The sequence below is a fragment of the Sorex araneus genome, chromosome 2 (assembly GCF_027595985.1).
Source record: "Sorex araneus isolate mSorAra2 chromosome 2, mSorAra2.pri, whole genome shotgun sequence".
Taxonomy (NCBI): Eukaryota; Metazoa; Chordata; class Mammalia; order Eulipotyphla; family Soricidae; genus Sorex; species Sorex araneus.
Genome location: NC_073303.1, coordinates 109,399,814 through 109,421,687, shown reverse-complemented (window position 1 = coordinate 109,421,687; position 21,874 = coordinate 109,399,814). Strand labels below are relative to the sequence as shown.

General features: G+C 39.8%; 1 protein-coding gene across 4 annotated transcripts in view; it reads right to left on the bottom strand.

The window, feature by feature from the left end:
- The window catches only part of SAMD12 (sterile alpha motif domain containing 12), a 512,583-nt gene that overhangs the window by 232,026 nt on the left and 258,683 nt on the right, over positions 1 to 21,874 (bottom strand). For 3 of the 4 annotated variants that reach the window (XR_008628500.1, XM_055126157.1, XM_055126158.1), the window contains exon 4: positions 7,504 to 7,644. Coding sequence is in view for 3 of the 4 variants with exons in the window: in XM_055126157.1 (XP_054982132.1) it covers positions 7,504 to 7,644 (141 nt within the window). In the remaining variant the exon portion in view is untranslated. Of the gene's footprint in view, positions 1 to 3,349; positions 3,487 to 7,503; positions 7,645 to 21,874 lie in introns of those variants that run through there. The other variant, XM_055126159.1, reaches the window with a different exon arrangement.

The following is a 21,874-nucleotide window of genomic DNA, read 5'->3' as shown; positions in this document are numbered from 1 at the left end:
AATAGGCAGGAAAGGGATCAATGGCATGGTAGATGAAATCAGAATTTTAGAGGTATATAAGAGAAAAAGCCTTGGTAAGAGTCAGACAATTTGTACATTTTATAAGCTGTTTGGGGGCTGGTGATATAGTTCTATGGGTTGCAGTGAATGTTTTGTGTGTAAGAAGTCTGCATTCAATCTCTGGTATCCATGATCTCCAAGCACCTCTGGGAACAACCCCTGCAACAGTGAGCCAGGAATATCCCTTCTGCATCGATGACTGTTTTTCCACCTGCCTCCCAACTTTCAGCTGTCTGACTTTGGATATGTTCCTTAAACTCTCTGTCCTTCATTTTCTTATATGTAAATTGGGATCAATAACAACACTAATCATGATAGGGTAAATGTCAGGCACTGATATTATAATTATGGTAGTGCTTTGACAGACTATTTATACTCAGCAGTTATGAAAAACAGTTTTTGGTATTCCTGGGGTGTTTTAATTCCTAGTGATATTACCCTATATTAAAATGTTAAGGTTGTTTTATATATTATTGATTATAATTTGAAGGATACCCAACTAGTCTACAGCATTCCCGTATGTTGCACAAAATATCTTTCTCCCATTCTCGTAAGACTAAACAGAACTAAAACCTAATCATGATGTTTTTGACTTTGTACTACAGTCCCAGGAGACAACTGGAAGTACCCTGACCTGGCTGTTTCCTAAGGGATTTGCAAGTTAGCAGATCAACATTTTGGTCACTTCAGAGACAAACACAGAAGAGCAAAAGACTGCATGAAAGAAAGGGCCACCTCAAAGGCACCAAAGGGAATATCCTTAAAGCAAGATCAAACATTGATTATGTTGCTTGCAAATGTCAGGTAGTAACAGAGTCATTGTGAATAAAACAGGGAAATCAGAGGCCAGGATTTTAGCTGGACAGGGGGTGACTTTGTAAGATGAGCTCTTCTAGAAGTTCTGGGTCACATCCTTGGTGGTGCTTTTAACCACATATACTTACAGTGCATCCAACATATACATTTTGTAAATGTGTTATAAATTTTGAATTTTGGTCAACATACAAAGAATGTTGAAAAACAGTAACCAAGACTTAGTTACCCCAGTGCTCAGATAATCCAGAGTCTAGGACCAGCCTCAGGGTCAACATATGTTCATCATGTCTCTCACTCTAACTGTTGAGGGACACCTGGTCAAGTGTGTGAAAATGACGGATGCAAAACCAAATAAAGTTTTAATATAAAAATTAAGAGTTGAAAAATTAGACTCGATTATTGACTATCCTCTATAAACATGACGGATGGAACTTTCATGAGTGCATCTAATTTGGAGATTTGATTACAATTTGATGCAATGAAATGCGTTTGAGAGTATGTGCATGTGTGTGTGTGTGTGTGTGTGTGTGTGTGTGTAATTTCTACATCCCAAAGAGCTTTTCTTCATTTACAGAGAATCTTAGAAGTCCATTAACTTGTCTTATTTTGGAACTGACTTCAGAATTGGTAGTATGTTCTTCTGAATAGTTTAGGTAGGGGTAAGACTTTGTCTTTTCTTTATTAGCCACACTGACAGAGTCTAGGGTTGACTCTTAATTCTTTGCTCAGGAATCACTCCTGGTGGGGGTTGGGGGACCACATGGGGTGCTGAGGATTAAAGGGGTGTTGGATGTATGCAAGGCAAGAAGCTTATTATCCCTCCAGCCTTAAGATTTATATCTTTTGAGGAATCAAGTTCTACTATGTAAATGGCAGCTAAAACCATAACCAAACCGAACCAAAACAAAAACCTAAAATACTGCAGGACTGGAGCAATAGCACAGTGGGTAGGGCATTTGCCTTGCATGTGGCAGACCCAGGTTTGATTCCTCCACCCCTCTCGGAGAGCCCAGAAAGCTCCAGAGAGTATCTTGCCTGCACGGCAGAGCCTGGCAAGCTCCCTGTGGCAAATTCGAAATGCCAAAAACAGTAACAGGCCTCACAATGGAGATGTTACTGGTGCCCGCTCGAGCAAATCGAACAACAGGAGGAAAGGACAGTGCTACTGCATGGCTCCCTCAGCACCACCAAATGTGATCCTGGTGGCTCTAAGTCACACTGGGCTTGAACACTGAAATGTCAGGCCTGAGTTGAGCATTAGTAGCCCTGGAACCGTGTTTAGTGCTAACAGTGACTCCAATTTTTTAAAAAACGAGCCATGTAGCAATGTTTCTAAATAGGTAATTTTCCCAAAGAAAATGCATAAATTGCCAATAGCTGCACTGCAAAGGTATTCAACATCATTGGCCAACAGGGAAATATATGTCTAAACCATAATGAGATAGCATTTCATGCGTGTTAGAATGGTTATAATCAAAGACAGACATTAACAAGGATTGGCAAGGATGTGCAGAAATTGGAATCCTCACACACCGCTATGGGAATGCAAAATGGCACAGCTGCTTTGGAACATAGTCTGGCAACTTCTCAAACAGTTATGCATGGAATTATCATATGATTCAGCAATTCCACTCCTAAGTATAAGCTCACAAGACAAGATAACAGGTCTACACACAAAAATTATACCTCAAACAGCATTCTGAATAATAGTTAACACCAGAAGTAATCCAAATTCCCAATGACTGATAACTAGATAGGTAAAATGTGGTCTATTCTTACAATGGAATATTTGGCAATAAATGATAATTAAATATTGACACAAGATTAGAGCATGAGCAAACTTTGAAAACATTATCCTAAGTGAAAGAAGTCAATTGCAAATAACCACAGAGTACATGATTCTATTTTTAGGAAACGTTCAGAATAGGCAACCTAGCAGAAAGTAGATTAGTGGTTTCCAAAGGGTTGGTGGTTGGGGGCTTTGGAAGGAAATGAGGAGTGACTACTAATGGGTATTGTGTTTCTTTTGGGATGATGAAAATTTTCTAAAATTAATTGTGGCAATGATTTCACAATCCTGTGACTATACTAAATATCATTAAATGGTATGCTTTAATACTATGTGAATTATATTTCAAGAGAGACATTATAAAAATAATCCTTTGTTTTAAGTTAATGAAGCCTGACTTAATTTGGGGGCCATTGTAGCTGACAGCTATGTTCGTATTTACTGTCACACTGCGCTGAGTGATTCATATGTTTTCATTTATTTAATTGTTACAACATCACTATAAAATGAAGAGATTTATTGATCTTTCTTCCAGAGACTAGAAAATTGGAGCACAGAGAGATTAGGTAATTTCCCTGAAATAACAGCAATAAGGTAAGAGGTATTAGTGCCAAGACTTAAATTCAGGCCTAGCTGATGCTGGAATTCACGCTTTCTCCACGTTTCTTCTTAAAATTTTATTCTTTTTAAATAGTTAATACACTCACATATTTCAAAATACAAAAAGCAACATAAAGTGAATCCATCTTTTCTTCATCCACCTTCTTCCCGATCCCTGGGGTGCAGCTTGCATTAGGTTCTTGTGCATCATTCAGTACTTCCTTATGTAAACAAAGCACATACAGATAGACATTATTTTCCCTCTTCCTTTTGCAAACGCAGCATAGTCCATAGCTTATTCTGCACCTTGCTTGTTTTCATTTTCTATGGCAGCTCTGTGATCCTTCCATATTACTCTTCTTCATTCTTGTGTTTATAGCTTCACAGCCCTCCACAGAGCCGGAATATAACATCATTTATTTAATGTGTCCTCTAAAGATGGACTTTTAGGATTTTCCTAAACTTCTTTGATTCAAGCCATTAAACCTTATGTTTCAAAATTGTCTTCAAAGGCAAGAAGGAAATGCATGAGAAATTTTAATCATTAAAAAAAAAATCCCTTCCATCAAAGATCAGCTACTTTGAAGACGACAGCCCTCATTTAAATGTGTTAGTTGGGAAATATTTGTTAAAAACAAAATTAATTGCATTGCATTGGAGGCACATTGTGAATTATGCTTGTTAGGAGAGAAGCGCTGCGATTTCCAAAAACTGAGTAACAGGCTGAAACCTTTATTTCTATTAATTTGGCACATTATTTCCTACAACTAATATCTGCATAGATGAGAAATCAGTTATTCAACACTGAACCACATATCACCACTATCACGAATTTCCATAGGACATATATGTTAATCCATCCGTTCATTTGGGTAGAGAGGAATTTCAGTTTCTATTATAGCAGACCTAGACACAAACTATCTTAAGGTGACCCCAGCTGTTTTTTAGAAACTATTATCAGTCAGAAAAACAACTTACCTTAAAAAAATGAAATCAACACTTCAATAAAGCTATGGATTTTTGAAAGGCTGCCTGATGTGAAATGAGTTTGAACATTTAACATGTAAAGGACAAGCAATAAAACACTCAATATGAGTGCAGGCAAAATATCAAAGAGCTAAAGAACACGATTTCTTCTCAAGAGAATGGAAACAAAGAATTCAAACTACATTACTTCTCAAAGCTAGAGAAAGTGACAACAACGGAATTGAAAAAGCTGAACTTAGCATTACCTCCCCAGAACACAAACATATATTTAGCTTAATAGACTTGAGTACTATCTCAGGAAAAATCGTATATATTATGCATCGAGGGCAATGAAAGCTGTAGAAAATGATTTTTGCAAAGCAAATACACGGCAGGCTGATAGTAGCAGAGGGAAAAAGAGAGTCTATGGCATGTGTGATGAGTTGATATTCTAGATGTCATCATAGGAAGAGAACAAAAGAGCTGCAGAAACCTCAGAAACTAAAAGAAGCTGGCAGAACTAAGTTTGTTGTTGGAAGCTAAAAAAAACGTGTGCGCAGTCTCTGATTTTAACTTATAATATCGTGTCACCCTAGAAAAGGTGTGAAATAAGGACTATAAACAATTAGAAGGATTCATAGATCCAGCAAGAAGAACTTGATCGATTATTAGCAGTCACCAATGATCCTTTCACATGTATGTATGTCATTTTACAAAATTGGGTCTTTGTAAATAAAATGTTCTACCTGATCTTTTCCTCAACTTCTATTTCTTGTTTTTTTTTTAAAAAAATCTAATTTAATTTTAATTTTAGGCACCATGATTTAAAATATTGATACCTGCAGGGTTTCATGCACAAAACATCCCAATACCCATGTTTCACCAGAGTGTCAGCTAGATCCACCACTGTCCTGGTGGGCACCCCCGAGCCCCAAGCCTCTCAGCACCCCAAACCTTCCATTCCCCTTTCCCTGAAATGCTTCCAACGAGAGATCGCTTCTCAGTTTCCATTGCCTTGACTATCTGTTGTTTCTTTACTGTGTTATTTTATAGCCCACATATAAGAGAGTTCATCCTGTATCTGTCCAGCTCCTTCTGATGAACCTCACTCAGCATCATTTTTCTCCAGATCCAACATGTAGTGCAAACTGCCTTTTCTGAAGACAGTTTTGGGCCCTTTGGGCAAATGCTAAGAAATGGAATTGCTGGATTACAGGGGAGGTTAATTTCTAGGGTTTTTTTGGGGGGTCACACCTGATGATGCACAGGGGTTACTCCTGGCTTTACACTCAGGAATTACTCCTGGCGGTGCTTGGGGGACCATATGGGATGCCGGGGATCGAACCCGGGTCGGCCGTGTGCAAGGCAAATGCCCTACCCGCTGTGCTATTGCTCTGGCCCCTTGAGATATATGTTTGAATCTATATTTACTCCATTTAAAAACGATGTTTATTAAAAGGCTGTGATTTACAAAGTTATTCATAATACAGTTGTTCCAGGAATACAAGATTCCAGCACCAATTCCATTACCAGTGTTTTTGCTGCTTCAAAGAAACTTAAAAGCATATTAGTATGTCAGATTAAATTTAGATCCCTTAGTGTACTACTACTACCTGTATACTTACTATTGAATGTTTCTAGAGACAAAATTCAAATAACGCAGATAAAATAATGCTATTTTCCTATCACTCATAGTCTATATTTATCGTTCTAGAAAAGTTCCCTTTCAGCAACAACATTATTTCCTTTTGGCAAATGGACTATTGCTAAGTTAATCTAATTGCAATAACATTAGATTTGACTGACCCAGTTTCTTCAATACAATATGCAAGCAGTTACAATATTCTACAGAGTGAAAAATACCCGGGGTCCTCAAAATATTTTTTGATTCTTTTATTTAAAATAAGAAGGATTCAAAAAATAAAGGAGCAAGTTGACAGCAAATAAATCCTTTGTGGAGCTGGGATCGGGGTGAAGTGGCATCTGCAGGACTGTCCCTAACTCTGGGTCAGGGGTCGCTCCTACTAGTGCTTGGGAGACCAATTGTGGTACAGAGAATAGAAATGGGGTTGGTCATATGCAAGGCAAGTGTGCCTTATCTCTCTGGTGTGGAAACCAAATCTTCCTTTTTAAATTTTTTGGCCTCCCCAAGTGGTGCTCAGGGAGCCTGGGGGCCCCGCGTGTGATTCTCATCCAACGCAGCAGTTGGTTCAGCACACGGGTCCAAGGACGCTACGCTGCCTCAACCCAGAAGTGCCGGGGATACCTGGGAGGGAGTGAGGTGGGGCTCAAGGGCTGCACCCTGCAATGTTCATGGGAGCATGTGGTACCAAGAACAGAAGCCAGATCCATGTGTGATCCCTAACCAACCATTCTATTGCCTCCAGGTTCTCAGCAGTCAAATCTTACATAGATGCGTGTTATGTAAAGTATAGCTTAATGTTTTCTTCAATTCTAATTCTAATCTGTCACATCTAGTTATAGGGTTCTTAAATGTTCTCAAGATAATGACGTTATTAATGATCCTGGAAGCTATAATTCTTAGAATTACATTGTCTGAATAGTCCTGTCTTAAATTCCCTATAGGCTATTTTGAATAAACCTATTTTCAAGATGCTAAATATGCCTTTTTTTTTTTTTGCAAGAGAAAGAGAGATAGGGCAGGGGAGGATGGAGAGAGGGAGAGAAAAACATACATGCAGACACAAACTTCTAAAACTTCCCCCACTGTCCCTGAGGTCAGTAAAAACAAAACAACAAAAATTTCACTGGTTATATGAAAGATATATATATATGTTTGTGGGTGTGCGCATGTACGTGTGTGTGTTTATATATATATATATATATATATCTTACTGGTTCATATAGCACTGATTATATGAACTGTGGAATCACTTAAATCCCAGAATCCCTTAGCATCAGAGTCAAAGACGGAGAAAGCTTGGCTCAGCCATGTCCAGTTGTACAGACTTTCCACTGTCCACCTCTAGGGTGTGCAATACCTGGATCTTTGTTACAGTTCCCTCAGAAACCACACTGTAGACAACCTGGATAACTATGTGATGGCCCTAAAGGAACGTCAATAAATCTGTTTGCATATCTATTACTATTTGTACACTGGTTCTCCCTGGTGAGATGGGCAGAAGAGAAGTCTTGGGAAGGAAATTCTATAGAGAAGCAATGAGAATCATTCATACCCTTTGTCAAGAGGGTAAGAATCCTTTTCCCTTCCGGCTCCCATTCCAACCACCCAGTAGGAAGCAGCAAGATACCTTGTGTGAGTAACTGTAGGTTTCTGACTTCTTCTCGCACCTTCAGCTGGAGCACCTGTTGTAAGATGTGCTGCCGGAGGTTCTCGTGGGTGATCCCCATCCTCTCAAGCTTTTTGTCTGTAAGTCTCAGCAGGGCTCGCCCTGTGGGGTTTCAAGAAATAGAGAGTGAAGCAATGAGCAATGGGTGAAGAATTTTGTTTTGTTTTGTTGTTGTTATTTGTTCTGGGGCCACACCCAGTGATGCTCAGGGGTTACTCCTGGCTCTACACTCAGGAGTCACAGGGCTTAGGGGGCCACATGTGATGCTGGAGATTGAACCTGGGTTGGCCGTGTACAAGGCAAGCAGCACCCTACACACTGTACTATTGCTCCAGCCCTAGAATTTCCATCTTAGAGCTGGTTTATCCTATCATCACAAAATTTCCAAGAAGATACACTAAATATCGTAGAATAAAGGATAGCAAAGTTCCTCTTTATTCATGCTGACAGGAAAGTAACCTCTGGATGAAGAACAGTAACAAATTCTTACAAAGAACCCCAATTTTCATCTAATATTGGCAACTCCCAACTGGTCAGTGTATTGTGTTAGATAAAATAGCAAAAAAAAAAAAAATTAACCTGGGAATTTGGGTCACAGATTGCAGGTTACCATGGAAACGGAGCTCTTCTTTTGAGTGATGGGCTCTGAGGCTGGTCCACAGGAGCCCGTGTCACTGACAACCCAGCTGGAGAACTGGATGGTCTGACTGTGGTGATAGAGAAACTCCACAATCGTTAACCTGTGCAATAATAATGGTTTTGTAAAAGGTGAATTTAAATGTTCACTGTTAATCTGCAGGCATCGCTTCCCCTGGCGCACCCCTGGAGGTAGCTGGGGTTCTATTTTCAGCTGGTAGAAGTGATGTCTTAATCCTCATCACTTGCTGATGGTAAGGTCAGCCTTCCAGCAGGGCACATGTGGAGAGGAACAGGGTCAATGGGGCCATCTAAAACACACAAAAGGAGGAGCGTCGGGTGTGAGTGCCTGTAGTGTTGCAGAAATCCAGGTACTGCTCAGTCCCTTTGCATATCTGGAAGGTCTTCTGGCTTCCCTTGCTGTTGTGTTTTCCATGATATTTCCCAGTATTGTACCTTACACATTATTAAGAAATCAAGTCAATGGTTTTAGATTTATTTCCCATGTTATTTTTCACAATTTGTGGCCAGGAGCATTCTCAAAGGAGTGGTGCGACTGAGTGATGACCTTCTAGAACAGTCTAGAGAACAGATGTTGGTTATCATTTTTGTGGATAATTCACCTCCCAATAAAAAGTTTGTTTTTGTTTTTAACCTGGTCTCAATTTACAATGTATAAATAAAATCCCCTTAAAATCCCTTAAAAATGATTTATTTATTTATTTATTGAATCACTGTGAGATAATTATAAATTTTCATGATTAAATTTCAGTCATACAACACCCATCCTTCCACCAGTGTGCATTTTCCACTACCAATGTCCCCAGTATCCCTCTTGCCAGCCTTACCCCATCCCACTGCCTGCCTCTGTGGCAGACACCTTTCTTCTGACTCTCTACTTTGGGGCATTATGGGTTGCAATACAGATACTGAAAGGCCATCATGTTTGGTCCTTAGTCTATTGTTAGCATGTATCTCCCATCCTGAGTGATCTTAGGGATGATTTAAATCCCTTCCAATATGAAGTCTATGGTCTATCAACACATAGATCAGCCTGTTCTTTGATGTGCCCATGATTGGACTGTGATTTCCAAAGTCGTGACCTTGTATAGCCAAAACTGTGTAGCTGTTGATAATTTAGAGCAGGCTTTGATCTGGAAAGCCCTCACTGCAGCATACTGCCAACCAGTGGGTGAGGATTGTAGTCCAGTGCAAATAACCTGACTTCTTTGATCCTGTAAACCTCTTGCCTCAGACTTCCTATGAACAGTCCTGATGGTTTGGAGAGTGAATACACAGTCATATCAGAATGTTTATCTCCTGCTTGGGTGGGTTAATGGCATAAGGCCAGGAAATACAAGCTAAAAAATCTGTATCAATTAAGGAAGTCTGTACATACTCAACTATGCACTCCCAACAACTGAGGCTATAACCATTTGATATATGAAACACTCAGCCATTCAAATTGCTTTATTCAAGTACTGACAATACAGACATTAAGTTATGACTATTTCCATTTTTCAAATGAGAAATTGAGGAGTTACAGCAAATTTAAAACATGAGAGATTTCCCTGATTCTTCCAAGTAGAATATATGGGTTGTGCTTAATATTCTTTTATAGGAAACTACTAAAGACTTAGGTGTTAGTAGGTGGAAAGATTAAAGATCTATATTGTATAGAGGAATTTTCTTATAAAATGAGGTCTAGAAAGTATCATGATCTTCACACAGGGGCTTCTGGACAAAAGGGGATTCTCTATTTTCTTTGGTTTCTACAGCTCCACCCAGTCAATAGTTCAACTAATTCATCATAATACTTAGGTTAGGCCCTGTCTGGAGAAATGTTTCACTATCTTCTGGTGACCATAAAAGAGTCTGGATATATTTTATGCTACTTTTGATAAAGTTGTATCAGTTTATGTGTAATCTAGGGCTGATTTTCCAAGAACAAGGACAGGCTTTAGTAGTTGTGACTGTCTAACTACAACTAGTTGTAGCACTGTCATCTTGTTATTTATCAGTTTTGGGCACCAGTAACATCTCCATTGTGAGACTTGTTACTGTTTTTGGCATATTGAATATGCCACAGATAGCTTGCCATGCTCTGCCATGTGGGCAAAATACTCTCGGAGCTTGCCAGGCTCTCTGAAAGGAATAGAGGAATTGAACCTGTGTCAGCCACGTGCAAGGCAAACGCCCTACATGCTATGCTATTGCTCCAGTCCAAAAACAGTAACAAGTCTCACAGTGCAGACTTTACTGGTGCCTGCTTGAGCAAATCAATGAGCAATGGGATGACAGTGACAGTGACTTTGGATGAAAGTAGTTAGTACTTATTACTTGCTTGATAAGAAGCAAATTATCACATTTTGTTTGTAATTTTTTACTTTTTGTGTTTTACAATAAAAATCAAACTGTTATTTTGCTCATTACTTGAGGCATGATAAACAGATAGGGCTAGTCTTAGAGCTTTCCAACAAGGTGATAATCATTTACAGGTGAGTGACAAGTCCTAGAAATAAAGACAAGTCCTAGAAATAAATTAAGAATTTGGTAACTTAACCTAGTGGCATTGGGATGCTATGATTAATGGACATTTAATGAAGACTTAAGAGTAGGTGCTAGGGGTTGGAGATATAGAACAGTGAATAAAGCTATTCAGGGCACCCCGTATGGAACCCCTGTCAGGCGTGATGACTGAGCACAGAGCTAGAAGTAAGCCTCGAGCACTGTCAGTTGTGGCTCAAAAGCATAACAAAACTCAAAAAACAAAGATCATTGGACCAAGATAACAAACAAAGTGAAAAATGAAAAACTAAACATCCACAGAAAAGAAAAAATCCAATAACCACATTAGTTGAAGAGGGAGATCACATTTGGAATTAAAGAGAGAGGGGAAGAGGCCTATCCTGGCTTCTATACTCCCTGCCTTTTCATAACAGAACTGCTTTGGCCACTTTGCTTTACATTCAGTTGCCTCAAAAGGAAGGAGCAGATGGGAAAAATCTGTCTCAATGAAGAAGGTCCATAAATTTCCGTATACCCTGAATATTACAAATAATATTTAATATTGTTGGGCTGTTCACAGAGTTACATGCTCCTTTAGCTGGAAGACATTTGAAGTCTTCCACTTTGATCCCATGTCAGGCCTTTTCTTCTTCATCAAGCACTTATTGTCATTTGCCTGACACTGTTTTGGGTGGGGGAGTGTGGAGATCACTGGCACCATCTGCGTCACTAAGCTTGCCATGCAGTGTGAATATGGAATACTATATTTAGAGAACCATGCAGGAGCAGACGGGGACCCTAACTAAGAAAACAGGGATAATACAGTTGAGGGGGTCAGGAAAGGTTTCTGATCAAGAGTGTCAAGCCATCAAAGAAATGGCAGAAAGGCTTAGGGAAGAGGAGTAATATAAGAGAATGAGGACCAATAAGATGGAGTGAGAGGGGTAAGAGGTAGCTCAGTGCCCAGAGCATCTGCCTTGCAAATCTGAGGTCAGGAAGGTCATGAATGTGATCCTTGGCACTACTCTACATGATCTACTTTGATTCCTACTCTCCTCTTTCAAAATCCTTAGAACTACAGGTAATGTGTGTGTATACCTCAACTGAAGTGTGCACCCTTTAGCAAATGCCACAACTGAAATGCAAGAACTCTAACTAGGGCACAATTTCAGGCAAGCACATGTCTGAGCACTGCACAGTCTGGAGAGTTCATACTTGGGGTCAGCAAGGGCAACAATGACAGCAAAATAAGATTGTGTATTTATATAAAACAAAGAAATTTATTTATATAAAACAAAGATCTGAAAGAAGGCTGGGCAAACTATAAAGGATCCTCTAGCCCTGTGTGAGGACTTTGGATTTTATAGAGAATGTGGGAGACTTCTAAGCCAGAGATGACTGACACGGTGTGATCTCACATGTCAACTGGATCCTTCTGACCACTATGTGAAGGATGAGCTGAGGTTGGAGCAGTAAATTCAGGAGCAGTGGGAAGAGTCATTCCTCCCCAAGGCAGTCATAACAGAGTGATGGAGCTTTGGAAAGAGTTGGAGGTGAGGCAGTAGAAGTTGGGTTATATTTTTCAGGACTTTATAATGCCTAGAGAAGAGGGGAGACAGCAGAGATGGGTCGGGTTTCCAATCTGGGCCATATGGTGTGTGTTTGGGAGATGATGGCTCACATAAATGTAAGAGAAGATGTGTTGGATGGATGAAATGATGTGTGAGTTGTGTGTTTTTTAATTTATTTTTGTTCTAGGGTATGGAGAAGTGATGCACAAAATAGAATACCCTTTTGCCCTGTGTTATTTATTTTTTATCTTTCAACATTTGCCTCAAATCCTAAAAGCTGACTGGGGGTAAAAAGAATACGTGTGGGATTTGGAGAAAGAAGGAAGAAGGAGGACCAAGAAGTTCAGTCCCCAACAATTATCTTTTTTTTTGGGGGTGGGTCACACCCGGCGATGCACAGGGGTCACTCTTGGCTCTGCACTCAGGAATTACCTCTGGCAGTGCTCAGGGAACCATATAGAATGCTGGGAACCAAACCTGGGTCGGTCGCATGCAAGGCAAATGCCCTACCCGCTGTGCTATTGCTCCAGCCTCCCAACAATTATCTTCAGTGTCAAAAATGTCTCCTAAGATGCTTTCTGCAAGTTCAAGACAGAAAATATTCAGTGAGGAACTGTACCCAGAACACACATGGTTCTGCCAATAAGCTTGGAAAATTTGGATTTGATGTGACTAAAACTTGAGCATGTACATAAAAGGTTTATGGTGTGTGGCCACTATAATTCCTATTATGTTCACTATGATCAAAGCTCTACTGTCCTTTTGTTGGTGCAAAGTAATTCTCAAGAAATGCTTACTGAATGGATATAATTAGTGCTACCAAATGACTGTTGTATTCTTTACTCATGTACTGATGATTTCAACATCATTAATTACTGCTTCTGAAGAGATCTGGTTGAACACTAACTTTTGGGATAACAGCTACAAGGACAATTAGAAATTGAATGTAGTAGAGAAAAAGTGCCCCTTGATGGCCTCAGAAACATATGCCAAGTTGAAAAGAATTAAAGAAAATATGATGTCTTCTCTTTACTAAAATCCTAAAGAAAATAAAGCATCTTGCTCTATTTTTGAACAGCACCAAACAGAGACAACATGTCTTGCTGTGCAAATGAGCGGCAAGGATGGACGAGACATAACCAATTCCAAGAACAATGGGTTTCTTTATGGTTGCCATGACATGTTACAAAATGAGAACTTAAAACTTTCCCTCCTAGTTATGGAAACTGAAAGCTTAATATTGGTATTATTGGCAGAAGTGAAGGTGTCAGTTAGGTAACACCCTCTTGAGGGACAGTAGTGGGGAAATCAGTCTTAAAAACCTTAGGTGATAGCTGACAGCAGGTGTTCCTTTGCTTGTGGTCACATCCTTTTAATATAGGCTTTCATCTTAATAGTTCATTTCTCTCTCCTGAGTGTAATCTCCCTCTGCTTCTGTCTTCTAAAGACACTTGTGATATGATTTAGGATCTATTTCAAGATGATCTCATTCAGAGACCCTTAATCACACTGGAAAAGACTCTTTTTGCTATAAGGTAATACAAGTTTCAGGAATTAAGACCTGGTTTTAGGAATTAAGACCTCATATCTATGACCCTCATTCAGTCTATTATTCAGCTGAAGATACTTTTGAATTTGTGACTGTAGACTATGGAATTCATTAGTCTCATTCCACTTCTGTGGCCAAGACCTAGAGAAAGCGACTTGTCCAAAACCAAAAGGAGATGGGATAAGCTTTTAGTCTAGCTAAATATCTCCAGCCTTTGGACCTGATGTGGTCTTTGCTCCTTAGTTCAGGTTTCCCCCATCTTCTCAGAGAATTGTAACCGACACTCTGCCACAGCTTTTCAAGGTGAAGTACTACATGCCCCAACATAATTGGAAAGTACAAGGAAATTTGGAAGGGGCACTGAGGTGGTGTCAGCTGCATCTCTTACTAAGAAGGCTACAGTGTCACTGTCAACAGTTAGTAGCTCTATTTTCCCAGAAAGTGCTGAATTATAAATTTAGCAGAAAACTTGCTTTCTGCTAGCAGAGTGGTCACTGTGTAGTGTTACCCCATACCCCCACCCAATCTGAATGGTTATTTGCGTACTGGCTTAGTTGCAAACCAACTCTCATGTGAAAATCCCGTATGATGCACCAGGCAGATGTCCTGACTCTAATCCCACTGGATCAGAGCAACAGAGGGACAGGTGCTGGGCATGCAGTCAGTACCCCACAGTCTCAGTCCAGATTTCCCCAATCTCACCATCACTCTAAAATCAAAACTGGGGGGATCACCAAGGAAAGAAGCAATATTATATAAGCATACACTTAGAAGCTGAGAGGTATGGAAAAAGTTTTAAGAATGCATGAGGGCATTGCCCCTTAATGACCTCATTTCTACAATGTGATGAAAATGACACTATATTATAAGGTGACTGTGAAGATCCAATAGCATAGTATACCCCATGTTCTTTAGATTGAAACCACTCCAAATACTCAATTTGAACATTACAGTTCTTTTTCTTATTTGGGCCACACCACGCTGAGCTCAGGACTTAATTCTGGCTCTGGGCTCAGGGATCACTCCTGGTGGTTTTGGGGGACCATGTGGGGTGTTGGGCATTGGTTTGTGTTGGTTGTGTAAAAGGAGAAGTGCCCTACCTGCTATATTATCACTCCCAGTCATAGCACTACAGTTTTTTGCCACTCTGAAATTGCTTCCTTCTCTCCTCCTCTCCTCAATACATTCACACTCATCACAATCAGATTAATAACAAATATTTATTGAGCAGTTACTAAGTATTAAACACTGATAAATGACCTCTTTCCTATAATTCTTTGAAGATACAAGTATTATCTATAATTGACTAAGAGCTACTAAACACAGATAAAGGTCATATGCTTAATAGGCTATAGATACAGATATAATACACTTAGAGGCCACGTTCAGAATCACCTCCCTAAACTGTTCCACAGAATTCTTCATACAGACCTTCATCACCCTCCTGCAACCTCTGCTAATTCTTGCTAGAAGGACTACAAGACAGGTGAGAGTCTGGAAGTTGGGGAAATGCCATTATATTTTGAAAATCTAAAATGAGTGTAAACACAGCATAATGTTACCAGGCTCTGATGGTCTTCACTCTTTGGTTACCACTAAGTAGAGGAGGACAGGATACTGAGAGTCACTGAGGGGGACAGCCATTGAACAGTTTTGTCCTTTCTTAGCACAGAATAGTTATGTGAGTCCCATGTACTCTCCATGTCATATGACTATAAACAATAAGGAGAAGAAGGTCACCTCCAAGCCAGAGAGGTCGCTATGTATTCTTGCAGAGTCACAGCTATTCACTTTTGGTATGACACCACATACCTGTCTACATCTGGTGAAAGGAACATTTTCGTCCCAGGTTGGGCAACTGTTCTACCTTACCCAGTGAAGCTGATAATAATACAGTAATGACAATCTTGGCCAGGGATGTAACTCAGTGGTAGGATGCATATCTTGCTTGTATGAGAACCAGATGCAATCCCCTGTACACAGGAAACACCACAAATCCTTATAGTACTCTTTAGTTCAGAAGTGCCATAAAATTTCCATTGTTAGTATGCTTAGTTTTTAATGGTCTGAGTTCCTCTCACCTCCTCTTATAGTACATTTCAGGAGACCAGGGCTTCACTTATATTTCCAAGCACCTAGTAAGGGCCTGACTCAATGTAAGCATTATATAAATATTTGTCACCTTAATGCTGGGTGTATGGCTCAGATGGGGCAAATAAAAATGATTTACTAGAAGTGCTATGGTCTCTAAGAGGGAAAGTTCTTTATTTCTTAGATCACATCCCAAGGGATAATATCAGCCTTCACTTGCCTTGCCATCACATGGAGAGAATTTACTAAAGAATTAAGCAAACAGAAAGCAGAGCTGAAAAACAGAAAGAGAAATGGGGTGATAGGAAGGAAGCAGGGGAGAAAGTGAAAACATTATTCACTTTCCTGAATAGAGCCCTCAGTTTTACATTTATGTAAGTCATTTGGGGAGGTGATGAGTGAACTGTGCTAATTTGTTCCATTTGCACCAGAAAGAACACAAAAACACTAAAAACCTAAGCTTATACATCAACTGTCTGTCTCCATGTTGAGTGCGAATAATTATATAAACTAATCATAATTTGTTTTCAGAAAGTTAATGATGAACAAATTTGGGAATCTGAATTGTTATGTTTTACACATTACTTCAAATATGCCTTAAAATCACTGTACACTATTGTGCAACACGTCACATTGTGATTAGATAAGACAGCCTCCTTATCAAATCATCTGGTGGTCATGAACTCGAATGTCAGGATGATTCTAAAGGATGACTGGGAGTGATGGACCACACTGACATAGTACTGTTTTTGAACATGAGCAATTCCAACCCAGGTTTTCTCTACTAGATTCTATTCTAGATGACCAGCGTGTCTTTCATTTTTAAGTTCACAACTGAAAAGTCATATGTTTTATGAAATCTCCCAATTTGAAATCTGTACACCTCTCCCCACCCCTTGTCCCCAACCCTTTACTATGAGAGTCAACTGAATCACATCCATGGGTGACATCTGACTCACAAATTGACTTTTTCCGTATCTGATTTTTAATCATCTCTCTGATATATCCTTTCCACTTGCAATGCAAGGACTTCCAACAACCTTGCCTGGCCTTTTTCAACTGTCTTTTGGAATGAACTCCAGCTCTGCAAGGCCATTCTGTATAGCCTAATCTAAATTAAGAGCCAACCAAGATCAAGGGCAGTTGAAGGCTAGTCTGGATAAATCCTTTTTCTTTATTTAGAAAAATCTTTACTTATTTCTTTATAGACCTGGATTCCAAATCCATCTTTCTTCAGTCACCCCAAGCTGTTCCCTGATTACTGGAAGGTGAAGGGGGATCACCAAGATCATACCTAGCAAGGACTCCAAAGTCAGCTAACTCCAACCCTCACTTCTGGTAAGAAGATGCACAAAGCCTTTTGAAATAAACATATCTCCTCTCACTCCCCACGGGAGCACAGCCCACTCAAATCCAGTCACTCCTGAGTTACATTTAGAAGAATGGGCAGCTAATTGATAGCCTGTGTACCAGAGAAGAAAGGGGTTAGTGGACATTTGTGTTCATGTTACTATAACTAATTTTCCATAGGGATGGGGATTATATATATTTTGACCAGCTCTAAGTAATAAGTCTGTTTTACACCAGCTGTTTTGGGGGCTGAAGATTTTTAGGTGTTGAACCTGGTAAAAGGAAGAAACCGGGATAATGCCAATCTCCACCTAAAATACAAAATTTAAAAATAAATTCCACTATAGTGTAGTTCAAACAAAGTGAAAACGTGGCTCTGAACTGTCTTTCTGTTTTTAATTCCTCATAGAAGGAAGATACAGCTTCTAAATAGTAAATTAAAGGATAATCCCTCTCCTCTTTTTTTGGTGGTAAGGCATATACGGTTACTTCTCCAAAAAAAAATAACATATTTTGTTAGGAGATTCTGCTTTAGTCTCTAAGAAGACTCAGTAATTACTTTTCCTGTACCTTAGAGCAGATTTTTCAAGCAAAGAATTCTAGTACCAACATAACAGAGACTATAGCCCAAGATTTATGATCTCATAAACAACCTTCAAGGTCTTTTCAGTTTTTGATAGGTACACCAAACCTTTTTTTTCTGCATTTAATTTTTTCCCACTCTATATAAACACTGTGGTTTACAAGTTGCTCATGATGATTTGTTACAGGTATTCAATAGTCCAACACCAGTCCCACCACCACTGTCACCTTCCCACCATCATTGTCTCCATTTTCCCAACCACTCCTCAAGCCTACCCCCACAGCAGGCCCGTAACAATTTTATAATATTGATTGTTACCAATAAATGGCTAGTAGGATGATCAAAAAATATTTCAGTAAAAGAAAATTTATAAAAATTGTTTTACCTCACCATGGGGACATGTAGTCCTAGTCTGATGGTTTACTCAGTCAGCTATTGTTGCAAGGTAAGTCTTCTGTGTGAAACATTTTTCGTTAATAGAGATCCAATTCGGTGTGCTCCTACTGGGATGTATTGCAAAGTTTGCAGTTGTCATGGCCGCAAACGTAGCCACACACTCCAGAAACTCTTGGATACGTAATTAGGCAGTCCAACTGGATGCATGGCGGCAGCCGTCAGAGTGTGAGTGTGGCTGTCAGAGCTTTGGTAGGGTGGGAACTACCATCTTTCTGAGATCAGCCCAGAAGTCTCAGCTGGTATATACCATCTGAGTAGTGCACTCACAGATCGTACGTGGTGCTGGGGATTGGACCCAAGTCAGTTGCATACTACTGCTTTACCCACTGTACTTTCTCTCTGGCCCCAATACCACGAATTTCTGGAGTAGAAAAATGGAACCTGTGGGCATTATCCAGATACAGACATATTCAGTGGTACAGAGGGAAAGAGCTCCTGCTGAAAGGATCTGAAAGGTTCAGGGAGCTGCAGGAAACATTAAAAAGTCTCAAGAAATTCTGTAATGAGACGTTTGGCAATGACCATGGGACTACAAGGTCTAGCAGAAAAGTTTTTGTAAACATAAAGATGTCCTGGGTGAGGAGAGGAAAGTCAGGGTTGTATTATGCACCTGTTTACTACAGCAGACCACTTTGATTCGCCTCACAAGGCTTCAACCTCTTCATCTTTAAATTGGAAAAGATATGACACCCTCTCTTGCATCTTATGCTAAGACTTCTCCAAAATAAGTAGGATGGAAAATACTGTTGTCACTCAATAAAGATCTGGGGCTGGAGTGATAGTACAGTGCTAAAGTGTTTGCCTTGCAGGTGGCTGATACACGTTTCATCCTTGGCACAACGTCTGGTCACCTGAGCACCACCAGGAGTGACATCTGAGTGCAGAGCCAGGAGTAAGTCCTGAGAACTGCCAGGTACGGTCCGAATCCAAAACTAAGCAAAAATAAATCCAGACCTCAAAAAAGATCTTACGTGGTAACTGTGTAGGTGATTTTAAACTGATGTAGGGACAATAAAAGGAAGACTCTCCTGGTGGTGACAGAGGGAATATGTTCTCACAAAGAGGGGAAAGTAAGGAGGAAAAACAAATTGTATTTATCAGATGCCAGATTTCTAAAGTTACCTATATAACATATAAATAGAGTAGATCATCACCACTTTGCATCTTGGGGCATTGCTGATATCTGGGACAATATAATTGTTGTTTGGGGATGTTCCATGTACTGTGCTATCTTCTACAGCAGCCCTGGCTGCTACCAGCTAACTGCCAGGAGCATGTAGCTCTAACTGTGGGTCAAAATTATTTCTGCATTTTTGTTAAATGTCCAATGCATAGTAAAACTACTCTCATCAAGAAACATTGACTGAGATGCTAACTTTCGCTCCACTGTGTCTTATAATGCTAATTATAAGACCAAACCCTCAGCATTGGTAATTCATGGGACTCAAGAGCATAAAGAACCAGACAAATGCAAACTTACTTTTTCAAAAAATCTTGTGTTATGTGTCAGCCATTTCCCACCCAATGTCCCATGTAGTCCACAAGTCAGCCTAGCAAATATTCTTTTTTATATTTTGTTTGGGGACCACATTTAGCAGTGCTGGAGAAGTGGAGAAGAGTCGGGTCTCCTTCTGACTATGTGCTCAAACTCTCTGTGGTACTCTGGGGCTAGGAGGTCCCAGGGCTCAACCTTGGGTGTCTTGCACACTCATCCTGCTGAACTCTCTCACTGGTCTCTTGTTTCAATTCCAACATTTCTATTTAAAGATGAGAGAGGTGATGGTCATGGAGACAAAGAGCACAGCCCAGGTCAATCTGAACAGGGATTCCAAGTCACCTCGACTAGTGACCATTTCCATGCATTTGGTCTTGGAATATCTCAAAGTACGTAACTATGAAACTTCATGCAGTCTCCTGGATCAAGAATAATGGAAGCTAAGGTTTTCTAGTTTGATAAATGGCAAAAATCAGAGGGAACCAAAGGCATCACTATGGACTGGTGCTCTGTGATAATGCTTCAAAGCAGAGGACAAAATAAAAATGCCTATCTATAGAACATCCTCTCTGTCATCCAAAGGCAGTAAAATATGGCCATCAGGCCTGTAGCCTAAATTTTTATAGTAACAGTTTAAATCATTACAGTTCGAAGAAGATAAGCAACAAGAAAGATTCTCCTCAATGTCTCCTTTATCTGAGTCTCCATACTCTTGCCTTCTAGTATCTTCTCTTCCTTTCTTTGGAGCCCTGACAGGAGTAATCTTGGAGTTCAGAGTCAGGAGTAAGTCCTGAACACTGTCTGGTGTGGCTTCCACCCAAACAAAAACAATAATAAACTAGATTCTTTACAATTGATCATAAATGATAAAAATGAAACAAGAGGAAGTTAAAAACATAGAAAATGTGTGATTATTTGGTATTATTTTCTGATGTAGGTTAGGCTATAAGCTGCTCAATTCAATTTTATTTCATTTATTTCTATAGTTATTATGTAATTAAGAATTTATGCTTAATCCTGCAATTTATTTTGGCAGGGGAGGAAGAGATCTGGAGTAGAAAGTGTCTGAATTTTGGTGCTTTGGCACATAACACTGTGAGCTTGAGAACAATAGCTTACTTAACGTCATTTAGTATTCTTTCTTTATTTATAAGGGGCCAGAGATAGTACAGCAGTTAAGCATTTGCCTTGCATGTGGCCAACCCTGGCTTGATCCCCAGCACTGTGAATATTCTCCTGAGCACATCCAAAAGTGATTCCTGAGCACAGAGCTGGGAGTAAGCACTGCAGGGTGTGATTTAAACATCCTCTTCACACACCAAGTAGGAACATAGGTTTTAGTTGCTTGAGTTGTTTATGAAAAATGTTAAATTAGTAAATTTGAAAATGCTTAGCATAATGAGCATAATGGACTTAATGCATTTGTTATACGAAACATACAGATTACATAAATGGGTATCTTGTATGAACATTTTGTTATACTTGTAGTTAATGCTCCAGTCCGATGATGGAGCATTAATTAATGGACTGAAACGACAGCACAGCAGGTAGGGCATTTGCCTTGCATGTGGCCAACCCAGGTTTGATTCCTCCATCCCTCCTGGAGAGCCCAGCAAGTTACCAAGAATGTGCTGCCCTCACAGCAGAGCCTAGCAAGCTACCTGTGGAGTATTCGATATGCCAAAACCAGTAACATCAAGTCTCACAATGGAGACGTTACTGGTGTGTGCTCAAGCAAATTGATGAACTATGGAAGGACAGTGCTACAGTGCTACAGTGTAATTAATGAACTGATTCACTTGTCAGACTTCCCTTTCACATTCAGGGCTTTGTCATTAAAGGAATGTGGATTGTTTCAGAAACTGGAGCTCAGTAGTTTGGAGGTGTTCATTCAAGCCTTGCTGAAGGACTGAAGGGTGCTGTGAAAATAAAGTGGAAATGGTATCATCCTCATTTGGGAGATTAATTAAAAAAAATGGAAAGATAGTACAGCCAGTTAGGTGCTTGCATTGCAGGAGGCTGACCTGGGTTTGTTTGATCTGGGTACTATGTATGGTCTCTGAGCACAGCCTAGAGTGATCCCTAGGAGTAAA